The sequence below is a fragment of the Hypanus sabinus genome, chromosome 17 (assembly GCF_030144855.1).
Source record: "Hypanus sabinus isolate sHypSab1 chromosome 17, sHypSab1.hap1, whole genome shotgun sequence".
NCBI lineage: Eukaryota > Metazoa > Chordata > Chondrichthyes > Myliobatiformes > Dasyatidae > Hypanus > Hypanus sabinus.
In genome coordinates this window covers 83,426,690-83,447,872 of record NC_082722.1, presented here as the reverse complement: position 1 = coordinate 83,447,872, position 21,183 = coordinate 83,426,690, and the positions used below count along the sequence as shown (strand labels likewise).

Here is a 21,183-nt window from a genome sequence, read left to right as displayed (position 1 = left end):
CCTGATTTTATTCTCACAAATTAATGAATCTGTTGTAAAAAAAAAGATCACTCCCTACTTGGACATAGTTCTTTCCTTTAGCTTGTTTATCCTCTCCACTCTTTTCTGTAAGTGTATACCTCAGATAAATACTTTGCGAAGATTTGTGATATATATGATTATATGTTATATATGTACATGTCTGAAATACATCTTATGGAAATGTTTGTTTGATGGTGAACTTCAATAAAAAAATAAATTACAAAAAAAAAGTAAGTGAAAGGGTGCAGCAAGAGCCAACAGGTGATGGGTGGATCCAGGTGAGGAGGATGTTAGGTGATGGGTGGGTTGAGGTGAGGAGGGTGATAGGGAGATGGAGAGGGGGGTGGAATGTGAATAGTGACAGAGGGTGGGAGGTGATGGGTGGATCCAGGTGAGGAGGGTGATAGGGAGATGGAGAAGGGGGGGGGGAATGTGAATAGTGACAGAGGGTGGGAGGTGATGGGTGGGTCCAGGTGAGCAGAAGGATAGGGAGATGGAGAAGGGGGGAATGTGAATAGTGACAGAGGGTGGGAGGTGAGGAGGATGTCAGGGAGATGGGGGGGGGGGGAAATGTGAATAGTGACAGAGGGTGGGAGGTGAGGAGGATGTCAGGGAGATGGGGGGGGGGGGAATGTGAATAGTGACAGAGGGTGGGAGGTGATAGGTGGATCCAGGTGAGGAGGATGTTAGGGAGATGGAAAAGGGGGGAGTGTGAATAGTAACAGAGGGTGGGAGGTGATGGGTGGGTCCAGGTGAGGAGGGTGATAGGAAGATGGGGGGGGGGGGGGAAATGTGAATAGTGACAGAGGGTGGGAGGTGATAGGTGGATCCAGGTGAGGAGGGTGTTAGGGAGATGGAGGGGGGTGGGGAATGTGAATAGTGACAGAAGATGGGAGGTAATGGGTGGGTCCAGGTGAGGAGGATGTTAGGGAGAAGGAGAAGGGGGGGGGAATGTGAATAGTGACAGAGGGTGGGTCCAGGTGAGGAGGGTCTTAGGGAGAAGGAGAAGGGGGGAGTGTGAATAGTAACAGGTGGGAGGTGATGGGTGGATTCAGGTGAGCAGAAGGATAGGGAGATGGAGGAAAGGCAAATGGGAATAGCAACAAAGGCTAGATGTAGGAGGAGCTAGCTAAATCAGGAGAGGATAAAAATGGGATGGAGGTGGAGCAGTTACCCAAAATTGGAAGAATTCAATGTTCATATCTTTTGTTTGTGCATTTCTCAGGAGGAATATGAGGTGCTGTTCCTCTGGTCTAGGGAGGTATGGAGGAGGCTCTAGACAGACATTTTGGGAATGGGGAGGATAAGTAAAATGGCAGAACTGGTGGATTGAGCACAGGTACTTTGTAAAGTGTTTGATTGCTCAGTTTCAACCAAGAGAGAATTTGCAGTTGCTGGAAATCCAAACAACACACACAAAATGCCGGCCAGGCAACATCTATGGAAAAGAGTGAACAATCGACATTTCGGGCCAAGACCCTTCAAAAGGACTGGAGTAAAAAGATCAGGGTAAGAAGGCTGTGGGGGGGGGGGGGAAGAGGAAAAGAAATACAAGGTAGTGGGTGATAGGTGAAACTGGGAGAAGGGGAGGGGTGAAATAAAGAGCTGGAAAGTCGATTGATGCAAGAGATACAGGGCTGGAGAAAGGGAAATCTGATAGGCGAGGACAGGTAAGGAAATGAGGTGAGAGAGGGAAATGGGAATGGGGAATGCCCTCACCCCATCCTCCCATCCCAGCAGGGATAGGGTTCCTCTTGTCCTCACCTACCACCCCACCAGCCTCTGTGTCCCGCACATAATTCTCCGTAACTTCCACAACCTCTAATGGGATCCCACCATCAAACAAATCTTCCCACCCCCTCACTTTCTGCTCTCTGTAGCAATCGCTCCTTACGCAACTCCCTTGTCCATTCGACCCTCCCCTATAGTCTACCCCCGGCACTTACCATTGCAAGCAAAACAAATGCTACACTTCCTCTCTTACTACCATTCAGGGCCCCAAAAAGTCCTTCCAATGAGGTGACACTTCACCTGTGAGTCTGTTAGGGTCATCTACTGTATCCTGTGCTCCTGTACATCAGTGAGTCCTGCGTAGACTGGGAGACTGCATCACCGAGCACCTACGCTCTGTCTGCCAGAAAAAGCAGGATTTTCCACTGGCAACCCATTTTAATTCCACTTCCCATTCCCACATATTAGTCCATAGCCTCCCTCCATCACTCCTCCACTCAGGTTGGAGGAATAACACCCTATAATGTCTGGGTAGCCTGAAAACATGATAGCATGAAAACTGATTTCTTGAACTTCTATGTCCTTCAAGAGATTGTCTGATGGTCTATGAGACTGATATAATGATTTGAATTTAACTTCCTCACTAACATGGTGGGATTTAAACCTGGTGGCCCTGGGTTATGTGGCCCAGAACTCTGTTTGCAAATCCTGTAACTTAGCCACCATACTGTCTCACCCCACACTTCGTTATTAAAGCCACATCTTGAAGCTTTGCAAGTAAATAATTCTTAAAAATATAGTGGGTGTTAAAGGGTTTATATCTCAGCAAGATCTAGAAAAACACATCCATGCATTTATTTTTATTAGGCTTGATTACTCTTATGACGTTTTCACAGTTCTCTGTAAAAAAAAATCACTCAGACAGCTACAGTTCATTCAGAACACTGCTGCTAGAGTCCTCACCAAGACCAAGAAAGTACAACTTACTACTCCAGTTCTCAGATTGCTACAGTCTTCCTGTCCATCAGAGGATTGACTTTAAAATATCACCATTGGATTATAAAGCACTGAATGGTTTAGGGCCAAAGTACATCTCTTGCTGCATTATGAACCTTCTCGAGCTCTTAGGTGTCTGGGGCGGGTCTGCTTACCGCCACCCTGGTCAAAAATAAACATGGTGAAGCAGCTTTTAGTTACTATGTTTCCTGTATTTGGAATAACCTTCTAGAGGATCTGAAGTCTGCCCCAATTTTAATTTCTTTTAAACCAAGGCTTAAAACTTCTCTTTTCACTGTACTTTTAATTAGAATCTCCTGCATTTGAATTTCTATATATCGTAGCTATTTTTGATTGACTTTATTTTCTTATATATTGTCTGAAATTTGATGATAGATTTTTATATCTTGTTCCATGTAAAGCACTTTGAACTGCCTTGTGTTTGAAAAGTGCTATTGAAATAAACTTCCTCACTTGTTATCACAGAGACATTGACTTAGTGTGGTGGTGAGACCCAACCCGGAGTACTGCGTACAGTTTTTGGTCGACTACCTACAGGAAAGACGTTAATAAGATTTAAAGAGTGTGGAGACAATTTACAATTGCCAGGACTTGAGGACCTGAGTTACAGGGGAAGATTGAATAGGTTAGTACTTTATTCCCCAGATCGTAGAAGAATGAGGGGAAATTTAATTGAAAATTTATGAGAAGTATAGATAGAGTAAATGCAAGCAGGGTTTTTTCACTGAGGTTGGGTGAGATCAGAATCAGAGGTCTTGGGTTTAGGGTGAAAGGTGAAATATTGAAGGGGAGAATGGTGAGTGTGGAACAAGCTGCCAGCATAAGTTGCGGATGGGGGTTAGATTTCAACATTTAAGAGAAATTTGGATAGGTACATGGATGGGAGGGGTATGAAGGTTGAGGTGCAGGTCAATAGGACTAGGCAGATTTATAGCTCAGCACAGATTAGATGGGCCGAAGGGACTGTCTCTATGACTCCATGACTAATTCACAGTAACTAAATTAATGTATTAAATTATCAACATAACAGATACGGGTGAGTGCAAATTTTAGATCTGGACTACAAGGTCTATAGAAATTAAGATTATCCAGGTGTTGTTCATGTCATTAATGGGTTAAAACAATTCTCTGCATTTCAAACTGGTTTAATGTTAATTTAATTTGTGAATGCATACCAGGTTTGGAAATTCCATGTTACTGATCTGCTGCCAAGATTACAACTGTAGCATGATCCAACTTGAATATTTTAATTACTACGTCAACACCAAAGGCAAACACAAGCAGAACAAACACAAACAGATAGAAAGCAAAGGGTAGCAGTAAATGGGTGTTTCTCGGACTGGCTAGAGGTGACTAGTGGGGTACCACAGGGCTCTGTATTGGGACCACAGCTCTTTACGATTTATGTCAACGATTTAGATGAGGGCATTGAAAACTATATCAGCAAGTTTGCTGATGATACTAAACTGGGTGGCAGTGTGACATGCGAAGAGGACGTTAGGAGAATACAGGGAGACTTGGATAGGCTGGGTGAGTGGGCAGATACTTGGCAGATGTCATTCAATGTGAATAAATGTGAAGTTATCCACTTTGGAAGCAGGAACAAGAGGGAAGAGTATTGTCTGAACGGTGTAGACTTAGGTAAGGGAGAAATGCAAAGAGACCTAGGAGTCCTAGTTCATTAGTCAATGAAGGTGAATGAGCAAGTGCAACAGGCAGCGAAGAGGGCAAATGGAATGTTGGCCTTTATTACAAGGGGAATTGAGTACAAGAGCAAGGATGTCCTTTTGCATTTGTACAGGGCCCTGGTGAGACCACACCTGGAATATTGTGTACAGTTTTGGTCTCCAGGTTTAAGGAAGGACATTCTGGCAATTGAGGAAGTGCAGCGTAGATTCACTAGGTTGATTCCTGGGATGGCAGGGCTGTCTTTCACGGAGAGATTGGAGAGATTGGGCTTGTACACACTGGAATTGAGGAGATTGAGAGGGGATCTGATTGAAATGTTTAAGATAATTAAAGGATTTGATAGGATTGAGGCAGGAAATATGTTCCAGATGTTGGGAGAGTCCAGGACCAGAGGGCATGGATTGAGAATAAGAGGTCATTTATTTAAAACAGAGTTGAGGAAGAGCTTCTTCTCCCAGAGAGTTGTGGAGGTGTGGAATGCACTGCCTCGGAAGATGGTGGAGGCCAATTCTCTGGATGCTTTCAAGAAGGAGCTAGATAGATATCTGATGGATAGGGGAATCAAGGGATATGGGGACAAGGCAGGGACTGGGTATTGATAGTGAATGATCAGCCATGATCTCAGAATGGCGGTGCAGACTCGAGGGGCCGAATGGTCCACTTCTGCACCTATTGTCTATTGTCTAACATCCTATACTCAGTTAAAAGAGCTCGGTTACTTGGAACTTGAGCCATACAGCAGAGTTGGACAGAATTTACCAACCAAAAGGCAGCCGAGAGCTGTAACAAATGCCTGTAGACCTTGGCAACTAGTGCCTGGGTTACATTCCTTCACATCAGTCTGGGCACAAATCAGCTCTTTAGGACTGGTGTGAATTCTTTTCTGCCAAGGGATGGTACGCACCTTTTTCCTTTTGCTTCTGCTGCTGAGGAGGGGCTTGTGATCTGGAGCTTGCAGAGGACACAGGACTGGCTAGATCTGCATACATATTCTCCGAGTCTGCACTTCTGATAGAGCTACTGCTTGACGATGCGCTGGACACAGAAGACACACTGCTCACACTGAGGGATCTAGAACAAAATGAATTCTTTAAAGCACTTTTACATAATTCCAAATAAAACTCTGGGGTACAAATGTGTGACCAACTCAAATGACACATCAAGCTTCTGAATTCATTCCTGTTATCAAACTTGTAGCTTCTTTTAACAAGGAAAAGATATTTCCCCTCTCTCTTTTTTCATTCCCTATTCCAGTTCCCCCTTACCCTTTCGCTTCACCATACCAGCCGATCACATCCCTCTGGCGCCCCTCCTCCTTCCCTTTCTCCCATAGTCCACTGTCTTCTATCAGATTCCTTACTCAGCTCTTTATCTTTTCCACCTATCACCTCCCTTCTTCTCACTTCATCCCCCCACAGCCACCCACCGCTCTTTTCACCTATTACCCACCAGTTCGTACTTTTCCACCTCCCTCCACTTTCTTATTCTGGTATCTTCGCACTTCCTTCCCAGTCCTGATGAAGGGTCTTACCCCCAAAACGTTAAATGTTTATTCCTTTCCATTGATGCTGTCTGACCTGCTGAGTTCCTCTATTGGGTATTCAGTTGCATTGACACCCAAGCAGATCACACTCTGAGCTAATCTATGAGAGGCAACTCAGATGCCCAGAGTTGAATGAATTCCATTGTCAATGCTGTCAATTTATGTATTATTACTGTAGATTTACATGGTGGAGGCTCAACAGTTGAGTTAGTAATGCAGGGAGCAAGTTCAGATCCTATATTGACAGCTGCAGAATTTTTGTTTAAAAAGGTCATTGATAATTTTAACAACTGTTAAAGGAATTCCAGTCTCAAAAAAGGTTAACACAAAAACTGTTTCTCCTTCTGTACAATGATGTCAAGCTTTAGTTTTATTTCAGATATCTGCTCCTTATTCAGGTCCTATGAGTCCTATATTTCTCAAGTAGTGAGGGCTGCCAGTCAATTCACATAAGAACTCATAAGAAGCCCGCTAAAAACCTACCCTGAACTTGCAGACAACAAGCGTCACCACATGGACTGAGGGTGGCATGGCTGCGTAATGCTTTGCAGCACCAGCTGTAGGATCAGAGTACCCACTACTTTCTGAAAGGAGTTTGCATGTTTTCCCCTGACTGTGTGCTCCAGTTTTCTCCCACATTCCAAAGGCGTATGGTTAGTAAGTTGTGGACATACCATATTGGGCCAGAAGCATGTCAACACATGAGCTGCCCACAACACATACAAATTCACATTGTGTTGGCTGTTGACAAAATCAACATATTTCACTGGATGCTTCAGCATACATGAGCAAATTAAATCTCATCTTTAACCATTTGTGATCCAGAGTCAGAATTTTGGTGTTTTCCTCTTTTCCAGTTTAAGATTCTGAGGCCCTTGACCTTTAAGGGACATGACTATATTAGCCTAAACTAGTGTTGCTGCGCACTGACCTCTCTCAGAAAACGACTGCTCATTACGAGCATAGTGGCAGGATGACTAATTAGTTGAAATGCATTTTGCACTAGAAAATCCACACTGCTGACCAGAGACAGCCCACTTTACCTGGATCGGTGGGAACCTGATGCAGATCGAGAGCCAGATGCTGACGTAGACCGAGACATGGAGCGAGAATGTGATGGTGAACGTGAACTTGACCCACTGTAACTACTGCCACTATCACTACCACTCCCACTTGCAGTCTGCCTGTTAACAAAAAAGACAATTTAGGGCTTAGTGTTCAGATAAGGAATATTAGAGAGACCGACCAGATGTAAATAGAATAATCCAAAGGAACAGCTAAGAACTTAAGTAAGCATTTCCTCAGCATGGGGCCTTAATGTACTACACTGAAAAATAAAAACCATTATGCATTTTGTCCTTTGGTGGCCCCTCTTGTTTATAGTTCATAAATCAGAGTACTGAGGTACAGAAACAGGCCCTTTGGCCCATCTAGTCCATACCAGGCTGTTATTCTGCCTTTTCCCATTGACCTGAACCCATGCCATAAGCCCTCCACACCTCTCCCATCCATGAACCTATTCAAATTTCTCTTGAATGTTGAAATTTCCATTGACAGCTCGTTCCACACTCACATCACTCTCTGAGCAAGGAGGTTGCCCCTCAGCTTCCTTTAAACATTTCACCTTTCAATCTTAACCTACGACCTCAAGTTGTAGTCTCTCCCAATCCATTTACCCTATCTATACTACTTGTAATTTTGTATACCTATATCAAATCCCCCCCCACTTTTTTTCCACTTCAGGAAAAAAAAATCCTAATTTTTCCCTATACTTCAGGTCCTGAAGTTTCAGCAACATCCTTGGATATTTTCTCTGCACTCTTTCAATCTGATTGATATATTTCCCTGAAGGGAGGTAACTGAAACGACAAAATTAGGCCTCACCAAAGTCTTATACAGCTTCAACATAACACCCCAACTCCTGTACTCAGCATTCTGATTTATGAACGCCAATGTACCAAAAGCTCTCTTTATGACCTACCTTTTCTACCTGTTACACCATTTTTAAGGAATTATGGATCTGTATTCTCAGATTCCTCTGCTCTTCCGCACACCCATTGCCCTATGTTCACTGTGTAAGTCCTATTCCAGTTTGTCCTACTAAAGTGCATCACCTCACACTTCTCTGCATGAAATACCACGTCATTTTTCCAGCTGCAAACTTGATAGCCTTCCTCTCTGTCCAGTTTGGCCTCTAGAATTAATTTTATAGCAATTTCACACAAGTCCAAGGTACTGAGCATGTCTAGCAAGGTCCGATTTAACCTCTTGGGCTGGGTATCACCCTGCAGATGATACGGCATGGTCCTCGACTTATCAACTCCAAGTATGCCCAGTAACTCATGGATGAATCTGCTCTCAAAATCCCATCCCTGATTTCTATGTATTCTTAATAAATGAAATATTTCTCCCACAACGGCTTTGCCACTGTAGACATCCTCTGGTCCTTGGTAGGAAAAGCCTGAGCATATCTGGTGTAGTGGTCCGTGATGACCAGGACATTCGCCTTGTTGCTGGCATTGGGTTCTATTGACAGGAAATCCATACACACCAGGTCCAGGGGTCCTGCACTCTGCAAGTGGGACAAGGGAGTGGCCACATAGGCAGTGTCTTCTGCCGTATGCATCGAATAGATGACTTGCAGTATTCTTCGACCTCCTGGCTACTCTGAAGACAAATGTGCAACACGGGAGCTCATGGTTCTGTTCATTTGTTCCCCGTCAGCCTCCTCTGAGCGTAGTCGACCCTTGGACTCTCACTCCAAGTCCACTCCGTTCGGAGGTCTACCAACTCTTTCTTCTCTCCTCATCTCTCCCCTACAAAAGACCACGAAATCCCTGTTCCCAGACCCGCAAGAAAGAATAACATCCCTCTCATTGGATGGCACTTCAAAGCCCCATTATCTCTAATCATAACCCAAACATTGCTGCTACAGAGAAACCATTACCTTAGCAGTGAAATACTACAAAGAGGCCATTACATTAGCAGGGAAACCTTACAGCACGTTACACAAGCAAATGGAACAAGTCAGATAGAGAGGAATAATGAGAACAATCAAATTGTGTGTAGTTCTGGTCACCCCATTACAGGCAGGATGTGTAGGCTTTAGAAAAAGTGCTGAAGAGGTTCACTAGGTTGCCTGGATAGGGAATATAAGCTATTAGCAGAGGTTGGACACACTTTTTTCTGGAGGCCAAGGGGAGACCTGAAGTTTATAAAATTATGAGAAGCATAGACTGAGTAGTCAGTCAGTCATTTCTTCAAGCAGAGAAGCAAGTGACTTGCAGACGTTGTAATCTGGGGAAATTCTATGGCTTGGGTCATTTCTGTGGGAGGAAAGGAATTGTCAATGTTTTGAGTTTCAACTGGGAATCAGGACTGAGAGTAGAGATGTGAGATGGTATGAAGGGGAGTGGTGAGAAAGGATCTGTGGACTGAGGGGGTCAGACATGGTGGGGCAGGGAAAGGGAGGGGAGTGGAGCTGATGAATAAGATGTGAAGGCAGACAAAGAGAGCCACAAAAATGGATGCACCATCTGCCACTCATTTTCTTCTCACATTCATCTGTCAATAATAGCAATCAATTTTAATCTGAAAGAAAGCAAGATACAGAGGATATGAAAGAGCTTTAGGTATAAGAACCTTCCAGAAAGCAGGCAAAACAAAGAAGTACATTCATCACATTGAAGATAGAAGGTTAGTACAGAGAGGACCATTGTGCTGAAAATGAGGGTAGGTGTGGACAGCCATAAGAGTAACAATTTGGGAATTGAGAAGATAGCAAAATGTGGGCAATCTAGCAAAATAGCATAGATACACAGAGAACATGGCAACATGTCCCTTAGTCACAGGTTCATGCTAATCAAGGTGCCTATCAACTTGCTCCTTAATCTGCTTTTAATCTTTACCCCTCACCATGAACCTGTGTTTAAGGGACTGTGTTTTGCACCTTGCCCCCAGAGGAATGCTGTTCTGTTTGGTTGTACTCATGTATAGTTAAGTGATAATTAGACTTGAAAGCAATGCATTTTGCACAATGGTTGTTTGCCCTTGTGTTCTGTGTGGTCTTTCATTAATTGTATTGCGTTCCTTTGTATTTACTGTGAATGCCTGCAAGAAGATTAATCTCAGGGTTGTACATAGTTACATGAATTTACTTTAAAATTTTAACTCTAGTGAAAGAGCTTAAGCAGTACAGAAGTAAACAGTGAAATTACTGAACTGGTGTCTATAGGCCTTGACTACTGGCAGGGAGATGTGATACTGAATCCCCACTGAGATTGTGGGGAATCTGGAATCTAAGAAGCCAGTATCAATAATACTGTAACAAATTAACTATTTCTCTCTGCAGTGATGTGTTGAGGATGTTCTGTCAGGGTTGGAGAAAATGATGTCCCACAGATTATAGCTTTGGCCAAAGCAAAGAGCTTATCAAAAAGTAACTGGCTGCCAGACCTCCGGGGTGGTGTGCGGGGCACCCGCTCCTTCTTCCTTCCCTCTCTGTTCTCGGTAGGTTTCACACCCTCTGCACCAGCCTTTGTAACCTTTGCTCCTGCAGATGGACCTGAAGGCTGTGGCGACGGCAGTTTTTTCACAGTCTTATCACTGTTGGAGAAACAGAAGATATAATATTAAGTAGCCCGTGAGTAATAGCCAAGAGCTACTAGAAATTCTTGAGTCATACAGCTGTTCAGCACAGGCCTTTTGTTCCATCTACTCTGTGCCGAACTATTAATCTGCTAAATACCCATTACCCCATACCAGACGACAACACTCCTTTCAGATACCTATCCAAATTTCTCTTAAGTGTTGCCATTGAACCCACATTAACTACTTGCACTGGCAGCTAGTTCCACACTCTCACTACTTTCTGAGTGAAGTGGCTCCCCCTCAGGTTCCCTTAAATATTTCACCTTTCACTCTTTAAATTGCTGAGCCTCTTACGATGAACTTTGCATCATCAATAGGGACGGGATAAGTACCAGATGACTGGAGATTTGCAAATGTTGTTCCCTTGTTCAAGAAAGGGAGTAGAGATAACCCAGGAAATTATAGACCAGTGAGTCTGACTTCAGTGATGGGTAAACTGTTGGAGAAGATCCTGAGAGGCAGGATTTATGAGCATTTGGAGACATAATCTGCTTAGGGATAGTCAGCATGGCTTTGTCAGACTTGTGCATTGCAAGTCTGATTTAATTCTTTGAGGATGTGACAAAGCACATTGATGAAGGAAGAGCAGCGGATGTAGTGTATATGGACTTCAGTAAGGCACTTGATAAGGTTCCCCATGCAAAGCTCCTTCAGAAAGTAAGGAGGCATGAGATTCAAGGAGATCTTGCTTTGTAGATCCCAAATTGGCTTGCCCACAGAAGGCAAAGGGTGGTTGTAGACGGTTTGTAATCTGCATGGAGATCAGTGACCAGTGGTGTTCTACAGGGAACTGCTCTGGGACCCTGCCACTTTGTGATTTTTATAAATGACCTGGATGAGGAAGTAGAAGGGTGGGTTAGTAAGTTTGCCATGACACAAAGGTTGAGGCTGTTGTGGATATTCTGGAGGGTTGTTAAAGGTTACATTAGGACATCAATAGGATGCAGAACTGGACAGATGGACTTCAACCCAGATAAGTGTGAAGTGGTTAATTTAGATAGGTCCAATTTGAAGACAGAATATATTGCAGTGTGGAGAATCTGAGAGATCCTGTGGTTTGTGCTGACAGGCCACTCAAAGCTGCTGCACAGGTAGACAGTGTTGGCGTTCATCAGCCGTGGGACTGAGTTCAAGAGCCGTGAGATAATGTTACAGCTATGTAAGACTTCGGTCAGATCCCACTTGGAGTACTGTGTTCAGTGCTGGTCACCTCACTACAGGAAGGATGTGAATACTATAGAGACAGTGCAGACGAGATGTTGCCTGGATTGGAAAGCATGCCTTATGAAAATAGGTTGAGCGAACTTGGCTTTTTTTCCTTGGAGTGACAAAGGATGAGAGGTGACTTGATAGAGTTGTATAAGATGATGAGAGGCATTGATCGTATGGATAGCCAGAGGCTTTTTCTCAGGGCTGAAATGGCTAACACGAGGGGGTATAGTTTTAAGATGCTTAGAAATAGGTACTAAGGGGATGTCAGGGGTAAGTTTTTCACCAGAGGAGTGGTGGGGGCATGGAATGTACTTCTGGCAACGGTAGAGGAATCAGATGCAATAGGGTCTTAAAAGATAGGTACATGGAGCTTAGAAAAACTAGAGGGCTATGTGCTAGGGACATTCTAAGTAGTCTCTGGAGTAGGTTACATGGTCGGCACAATACTGTGGGCTGAAGAGCATGCAATGTACTGTAAGTTTCTGTGTTCTTTGTTAACCCATAACTTCTAATTGCAGTCTCACTCAACATCAGTGGAAACGCATGCTTGCATTTAGCCTTTTGGAATCCTGCATAATTTTGTATGCATCTACCAAATCTCCCCTCATTCTCCAGTGCTCCAGAAAAATAAAGTCCTGACTTATTCAACCTTTCCCTATAACTCAGGTCCTGAAGTCCCTAAAATACCCTTGTAACTTTTGTCTGCACTCTTTCAATCTTATTGACATATAGACAATAGACAGTAGGTGCAGGAGTAGGCCATTCGGCCTTTATAGCCAGCACCGCCATTCACTGTGATCATGGCTGATCAAACACAATCAGTACCCCGTTCCTGCCCTCTCCCCATATCCCTTGACCTCGCTATCTATAAGAGCTCTATCTAACTCTCTCTTGAATGCATCCAGAGACTTGGCCTCCACTGCTTTCTGGGGCAGAGCAGTCCACATATCCACCACTCTCTGGGTGAAAAAGTTTTTCCGCATCTCTGTTCTAAATGGCCTACCCCTTATTCTTAAACTGTGGCCTCTAGTTCTGGACTCACCCATCAATGGGAACATGCTTCCTGCCTCCAGTGTGTCCAATCCCTTAATAATCTTATATGTTTCAATCAGATCCCCTCTCATCCTTCTAAATTCCAGTGTATACAAGCCCAGTCACTCCAAACTTTCAACATATGACAGTCCCGCCATTCTGGGAATTAACCTTGTGAACCTACGCTGCACTCCCTCAATAGCAAGAATGTCTTTCCTCAAATTTGGAGACCAAAACTGCACACAATACACCAGGTGGGGTCTCACCAGGGCCCTGTACAGCTGCAGAAGGACCTGTTTACTCCTATACTCAATTCCTCTTGTTATGAAAGCCAGCATGCCATTAGCTTTCTTCACTGCCTGCTGTACCTGCATGCTTGCTTTCATTGACTGATGTACAAGAACACCTAGATCTCCCCTTTTCCTAACTTGACTCCATTTCGATAGTAATCTGCCTTCCTGTTCTTGCCACCAAAGTGGATATCTTATTGTTGTTGTTGTTCTGTACTAATAAAGGTCTGAAGCCAGGCCAATTAGGATAAAAAAATTCAGCAGCCACCCACAATGTCATAAACATTCTTTTTTTCATACATCTCAATAAGCAACATGTTCCAATCAAGAAATACAGTGCCTATAAAAAAGTAGTCACCTCTGCCCCTGGAAGTTTTCATGTTTTATTTTTTACAACATTGAATTACAATGGATTTAATCTGGGTTTTTTGACACTGATCAACAGAAAAAGACTTTGTCGTGACAAAGTGACAACAGATTTCTACAAAATGATCTAAATTAATTACAAATATAAAGCACAAAATAATTGATTGTATAAGTATTTACCCCTTTCAAGTCAGTACTTAGTAGATGCACCTTTGGGAGCAATTACAGCCTTGAGTCTGTGTGGATAGGTCTTTATTAGCTTTGCATATCTGAACACTGAAATTTTTCCCTATTCTTCTTTACAAAACTGCTCAATCTGATAGATCAAACTGCATGGGGATCATGAGTGAACAGCCCTTTTTAAGTCCAGCCACTCCAGGACATTAACTTTGTTCTTTTTAAGCCATTCCTGTGTAGCTTTGGCTTTATGCTTGGGGTTATTGCCTTGCTGGAACACAAATCTTCTCCCAAGTCACAGTTCTTTTGCAGACTGCATCAGGTTTTCCTCCAGGATTTCCCTGTATGTTACTGCATTCATTTTACTGTCTACCTTCACAAATCTTCCAGGACCTGCTGCAGTGAAACATCCCCACAGCATGATGCAGCCACCACCATGCTTCACGGTAGGAATGGTGTGTTCTTGATAATGTATGGTGTTTAGCTTACACCAAATGTAGTGTTTAGTTTGATGGCCAAAAAGCTCAACTTTGGTTTCATCAGACCATAGAATCTTCTTTCAGCTGACTTCAGAGTCTCCCAGATGCCTTCTGACAAACTCTAACCGAGATTTCCTGTGAGTTTTTTTTTCAACAGTGGCTTTCTCTTTGCCACTCTCCCATTAAGCTGTGACTGGTGAAGCACCCAGGCATGGTCTCTCCCATTTCAGCCACTGAAACTTTTCAATAACCTTTTCATAGAGTTGCTTGGAATGTTCTTTTGTCTTCATGGTGTATTATTTTGCCATGACTTTTTAGCTACAGGTATATTTTTACAACAATCAATTGAAACACCTTGATTGCACACAGGTCTCCAAAAACAGATCTCCATTTAACAAATTATGTGACTTCTAAAGCCAACTGGTTCCACATTAAAGGGGATAAGTACTTTTGCAATTAGTTATGTTGTGTTTGATATCTGTAATTAATTTAGATCACTTTGTAGAGAGGCTTTCACTTTGACATGAAAGAGTCTTTTTCTGTTGATCAGTGTCAAAGAAGAGCCAAATTAAATCCACTGTGATTTAATGTTGTAAAGCAATAAAACATGAAAACTTCCAAGGTGAAGGGGTAAATTCTTGTCACAGGCACCGCAGATAGTCCAAAAAGGAAGATAGTGTAAATGGCTTCATTGCCCATTCAGAAATCTGATGGTAGAGTGGGAGAAGCTGTTTCTGAAACGTTGAGTGTGTGTTTTTCAGCTCCTGTATCCTCTCCTTGATGGTCGCAATGCCAAGAGGGCATATCCTAGGTGATGGGAGTCCTTCAATGATGGCGCTACCTTTGGAAAATATCCTGAATGCTGGGGGAGCTAGTGCCCTTCAGATTCTCCCACATGCTTTCTGGCAAACTCTAGCTGAGATTTTCAACAGTGACCTTTGCTTTGCCACTCTCCCATCTCAGCCACTAAGCTTGGTCTCCTCCAGAGTTATCATAGGTCTCTTGGTGGCCTCGCTCACTTGTCTCCTTCTTGCATGGTCACTTAGATTTTAAGATTGGCCTGCTCTAGGCAGATTTACAGCTGTGCTATATTCTTTCAATTTCCTGATGATTAAGTTAACTGTACTCAAAAGGATATTCAGTGACTTGGAAATTTTCTTGCATCCACATCCTGACTTGCGCTTTTCAATAACCTTTTCATGGTGTTGTTTGGGGTGTTCTTTTGACTTCATGGTGTAGTTTTCGTCAGGATACTGACTCGCCAGCAGCTGGACCTTCCAGATACAGGTGTATTTTTACTACAATCAATTGAAACTATAAGACATAGGAGTAGAATTAGGCCTCACTTCTCAGCCTTTTTCCCGTAACCTTCGATGCCATGTCCAGTCAAGAACCCATCAAGCTCTGCCTTAAATACACCCAACGACCTGGCCTCCAAAACTGCCTGTGGTAATAAGTTCCACCACCCAGATTCACTAGTTTTTGCTCAAGAAATTTCTCCACATCTGTTTTAAATGGACAGCCCCTTACATCCTGAGGCTCTATCCTCTTGTCCTAGACTCCCCCACCAGTGGAAACATCCTTTCCACATCTACTCTGGCTAGGCCTTTCAATATTCAAAAGGTTTCAATGAGAACCCCCTTCATCCTTCTAAACTCAAGCGAGTACAGACCCCAAACCATTAAACATTCCTCATATGATAATCCTTTCATTCCCAGAATCATCCTTGTGAACCTTCTCTGAACTCCCTCCAACGCCAGCACATCTTTTCTTAGATAAGGAGCCTAGAACTGTTCACAATACTCAAGGTGAGGCCTCACCAGTGCCTTATAAAACCTCAGCATCACATCCCTGCTCTTGTATTCTAGATCTCTTGAAATGAGTGCTAACATTGCATTTGCCTTCCGCACCTGTAAGTTAACCTTTAGGGTGTTCTGCACAAGGACTCCCAAGTCCCTTTGCATTTCAGATTTTTGGATTTTCTCCCCATTTAGATAATAATCTGCACATTTATTTCTTCTACCAAAGTGCATGATCATGAATTTTCCAATACTGTATTTTGTTTGCCGCTTTCTGGCCCATTCTCCTCATCTGTATAAATCCTTCTGCCATCTACCTCTTCCCTCAACACTACCTACCCTCCACTAATCTTCGTATCATCTGAAAACTTGTCAACAAAGCCATCTATTCCATCACATAAATCATTGATATACAGCAGAAAAAGAAGTGGTCCCAACACCCACCCCTGTAGAACACCACTAGTCACTGACAGCCAACCAGAAAAGGATCCTTTTATTCCCACTCGCTGTCTCCTACCAATCAGCCAATGCTCCAACAACCATGCCAGTATATCTCCTGTAATACTATCTGCTCTTAACTTGGTAAGCAGCCTTACGCATGGCAACTTGTCAAAGGCCTTCTGAAAGTCCAAATATGCAACATCCACAGCATCCACTTTATCCCTCCTACTTGTAATCTCTTCAAAAAATTTCAATAGGATTGTCGGGCAAAATTTTCCCTTGCTAACTTTGTTCTATCTTGTTTCATGTCGCCAAGTACTCAATAACGTCATCCTTAACAATTCACCATGCTGGAGTCCAATTATTAAGAAAGATAACCCTAGGATGTGGTTCATCTGGCCTGGTTGACTTATGCATCCTGAAGTCTTTCAGATTTTTTGAGCACCTTCTCCCTTGTATTAGTAACTGCACTCACTTCTCTTTCCTCGCACACTTCAACATCTGGCACACTACTAGTGTCTTTCACAGTGAAGACTGATGCAAAATACTCATTTAGTTCATCTGTCATTTCCTTGTCCTTCGTATTTCTTCGGCCTCAATTTCTAGCAGTCCTATTTCCACTCTCATCTCTTTTTTTTTACACATACTTGAAAAAGCTTTTATTATCCACTTTGATATTGTTTGCAAGCTTGTTTTTAATATTTCATCTTTTCCCTCTTAATGATTCTTCTAGTTACTCTCTAGATTTTGAAAGCTCCCAATCCTGTCTTACCACTAATTTTTACTCTGTTGTATGTTCTCACTTTGCTTTTACATTAGCTTTGACTTCCCTCATCAGCCATGGTTGTACTATTTTGCTGTTTGAGTATTTCTTTGTTTTTGGAATACAGTTGACCCTCTTTATCTGCAGGGGATTGGTTCCGGGACCCCTTGCGGATACCAAAAATTGAGAATAATGGCGCATTTGAAAGGCCCAGCCCTGATGAAAGCTACAATTATTAATAAGCAACCCAGTGGTTTAGTACATACTATATACTAAGACAATCGTTTGACTAACTGACACTAAATAATACCAGATGTACCTGTTCCAAATTACATACAAATCTGACTTAAAGACTGCCTGTACTTTAAATCATCTCTAGATTACTTACAGTACCTAATACAATGTAAATACTATGTAAATAGTTGTTATACTGTATTGTTTAGGGAATAATGACAAAAAATAAAAGTCTGTACATGCTTAAACGAGTGCCGGAGAGAAAACTTCCAGCTTTTTTTCAATCCTGATCCGCGGTAATCTATGCACATCCTCCCGTATACTTTAAATCATCTCTAGATTACTTATAATACCTAATACAATGTAAATGTTATGTAAATAGTTGTTATACTGTATTGTTTAGGGAATAATGACAAGAAAAAAAGTCTGTACATGCTCAAACAACAAGTGCTGGAGAGAGAACTTCCAGGTTTTCCTGATCAGCGGTTGGTTGAATCCGCGCATGCGGAACCCGCGGATAAGGAGGGCCGACTGTACATCTACCCTGCACCTTTCTCATTTTCCCCAGAAACTCACACAGTTGCTGCTCTGCTGTCATCCCTGCCAGCAGCTCCTTCCAACTTACTTTGACCAACTCCTCTCTCATACCACTCTAATTTCCTGTACTCCACTGAAGTACTGCTACATCTGACTTCACTTCCTCCATATCAAATTTCAAGTTGAACTCAAACATACCATGATCACAGCCTCCTAAGGGTTCTTTTACATAAGCTCCCTAATCATCTCTGGTTCATTACATAACACCCAATCCAGTATAGCTGATCCCCTAGTTGGCTCAATGACAAACTGCTCTAAAAAGCCATTTCGTAAGCATTCAACAAACTGACTCTCTTGAGATCCATAACCAACCTGATTTTCCCAATCAACCTCCATGATGAAATCTCCTATGACTATCATAAGACTGTCCTTTTGACATGCCTTTTCTATTTCATAAGAACATAAAAAATAGGAGGAGGAGTAGGTCATCTGGCCCATCAAAACTGCTCCGCCGTTTAATAAGATCCCGGCTGATCTGACCATGGACTCATCTTCACCTACCTGCCTTTTCCCCGTAACTCAATTCCTCCACTATGTAAAAATCTATTCAACTTTGTCTTAAATATATTTACTGAGGCAGCTGCCACTGTTTCATCAGGCAGAGAATTCCACACATTCACCGCTCCCAGGGTAAAGCAATTCCTCCTCATCTCTGTCCTAAATCTACTCCTCCGAATCTTGAGGCCATGTCACCTAGTCCTAGTCTCACCTACCAGTGGAAACTTTCCTCCCTCTATCTTATCTATCTCTTTCATAATTTTATCTGTTTATATAAGATCTCCTCTCATTCTTCTGAATATCAGCGAGTACAGTCCCAGGCAACTCAATCTCTCCTCATAGTCTAACCCCTTCATCTCTGGAATCAACCTGGTGAACCTCCTCTGCATCGCCTCCAAAGCCAGTAGGATAAGGTCTTTTAAGAGACCCCTGGACAAGTATATGGAGCTCAGAAAAAGAGGACTATGGGTAACCCTAGGTAATTTCTCAGGTAAGGACATGTTCGGCACAGCTTTGTGGGCCAAAGGGCCTGCATAGTGCTGTAGGTTTTCTCTGTTTCTATCCTTCCTCAAATGAGGAGACCAGAACATAGTACCCAGCTGCGGCCTAATTTCCCATTTTAATCTGTGGTCCACATCCCAAATACTGTTGGGAGGCCTATATATAACTACAATCTGGTCCTTCTACCCTTGCAGTTTTTTTCATAACTCAACTGAGAAGGATTCAACATCTTCCAATTCTATGTCACATCTTTCTAATGATTTGATGCTACTCTTTACCAGCAGAGCCATGCCACCCCCTCTCTGCCTTCCTATCCCTCCGATACAATGTGTGACCTTGGATATTCAGCTCCCAATTACAACCATCCTTCTGCCACGATTCAGTGGTGGCCACATCATATCTGACAATCTATAATAGTGCAACAAGATCATCCAGCTTATTTCTTAGTTTGACTGCAAGCTATCTTTCCTTTTTTACTATCTGTCCTATCCTGAGTCCCTTCACTCTGGTTCTCATTCCCCCACCAAATTAATTTAAACCCTCTCCAACAGCTCTAACAAACCTGTCCATGAGAATATTGGTTCCCTTCAGGATGTAGCTTTGGGGTACTTGGATGTTATGTTCCCGATGTTGGGGGAGTCCAGAACCAGAGGCCACAGTTTAAGAAAAAGGGGTAGGCCATTTAGAACTGAGTTGAGGAAAAACTTTTTCACATAGAAAGCTGTGGACCTGTGGAATACTCTGCCTCAGAAGGCAGTGGAGGCCAATTCTCTGGATGCTTTCAAGAAAGTGTTAGACAGAGCTCTTAAATATAGCGGAGTAAAGGGATATGGGGAGAGGGCAGGAACAGGGTACTGATTGTGGATGATCAGCCATGATCACAGTGAATGGTGGTGCTGGCTCGAAGGGCTGAATGGCCTACTCCTGCATCTATTGTCTACTGACACATGATAAAATAGGACATCAGCATAAACTCCTCAAGGAAAAATCTTTCCTGATATATCTGTTGGAATTCTTTGAATAAATAACAAGCAAGATAGACAAAGGAGAATTGGTTGATTTTGTGCACTTGGATTTTCTGAAGGTCTTTGACAAGGTGCCACACATGAGGCTGTTTAATAAGCTACAAACCCATGGTATTACAGGAAAGATTTAGCATAGACAAAGCGGTGGCTGATTAGCAGGAGACAAAGACTGGGAATAAAAGGAGCCTTTTCTGGTTGGCTGCCGGTGACAAGTGGTGTTCCACTGGGGTCTTTTGAACAAGTCATGTGCCCTCTAGAAGAGATCCCAATGATCCAAGTACCTTAAGCCCTGCCCCTGCATCAGCTTCGCAGCCACACATTTACCTGCCAAATCATCCTGTTTCTACCCTCACTGGTGTGTGGCATAGGCAGCAATCCAGAAATTACTACTCTGTAGGTCCTGCTTCTCAGCTTTCTACCTAGCTCTCTATCTTTTTCAGGACCTCTGTTTTTCCTTCCTATGTCAATGGTACCAATATCTACCAAGACTTCTAGCTGCTCTCTCTCCATCTCCTAAAGGCTGTTGAAGTGATCCAATACGTCCCTCATTGCACATGGGAGGCAACAAATCATTCGGATGTCCCATTCACATCCACAGAATCTCCCCGTTGTTCCCCTGACTACTGAGTCCGCTATCAATACTGCTCTCATCTTCTCCCTCTTCCCCTTCTGCAGCACATATCTATGCTCAGTGTCAGTAACCCGGACTCTGTGACATTCCCCTAGGTCACCCCTCCACAATAAGCAATATACTTATTACTGAGAGGAATGGCCACGGGGGTGCTTGACTGCACAGGGGACCTCCATTTAACTAATTATTTGACTTCTAAAACCAGTGATGATTTGACGTGTCATATTAAAGGGGTGAATACTTAAACAATCAATTATTTTGTGCTTTATATTTGTAACTAATTTAGATAAACTTGTAAAAATCTGTTTTCACATTGAAACAAAAGTCTTTTTCTGTTGATCAGTGTCAAAAAAAGGCAAATTAAATCCACTGTAGTAAGATAACAAAACATGAAAACTTCTGGGGGGGGGGGGTGAATACATTGAATAGGCACTGTAATAAAAGCTGTTTAACGTAAACCGTGCTGGTCAGGCATGTACTTCACTTA

At 42.9% G+C, this 21,183-nt stretch overlaps 1 protein-coding gene across 2 annotated transcripts in view; it reads right to left on the bottom strand.

The window, feature by feature from the left end:
- Positions 1 to 21,183, bottom strand: part of zc3h18 (zinc finger CCCH-type containing 18) — a 277,949-nt gene that overhangs the window by 17,121 nt on the left and 239,645 nt on the right. For both annotated transcript variants that reach the window (XM_059993355.1, XM_059993354.1), the window contains exons 13-15: positions 10,457 to 10,606; positions 7,045 to 7,185; positions 5,363 to 5,529 (exon numbers count right to left, since the gene is read on the bottom strand). In XM_059993355.1, coding sequence (XP_059849338.1) covers positions 5,363 to 5,529; positions 7,045 to 7,185; positions 10,457 to 10,606 — 458 coding nt within the window. The remainder of the gene's footprint in view (positions 1 to 5,362; positions 5,530 to 7,044; positions 7,186 to 10,456; positions 10,607 to 21,183) is intronic.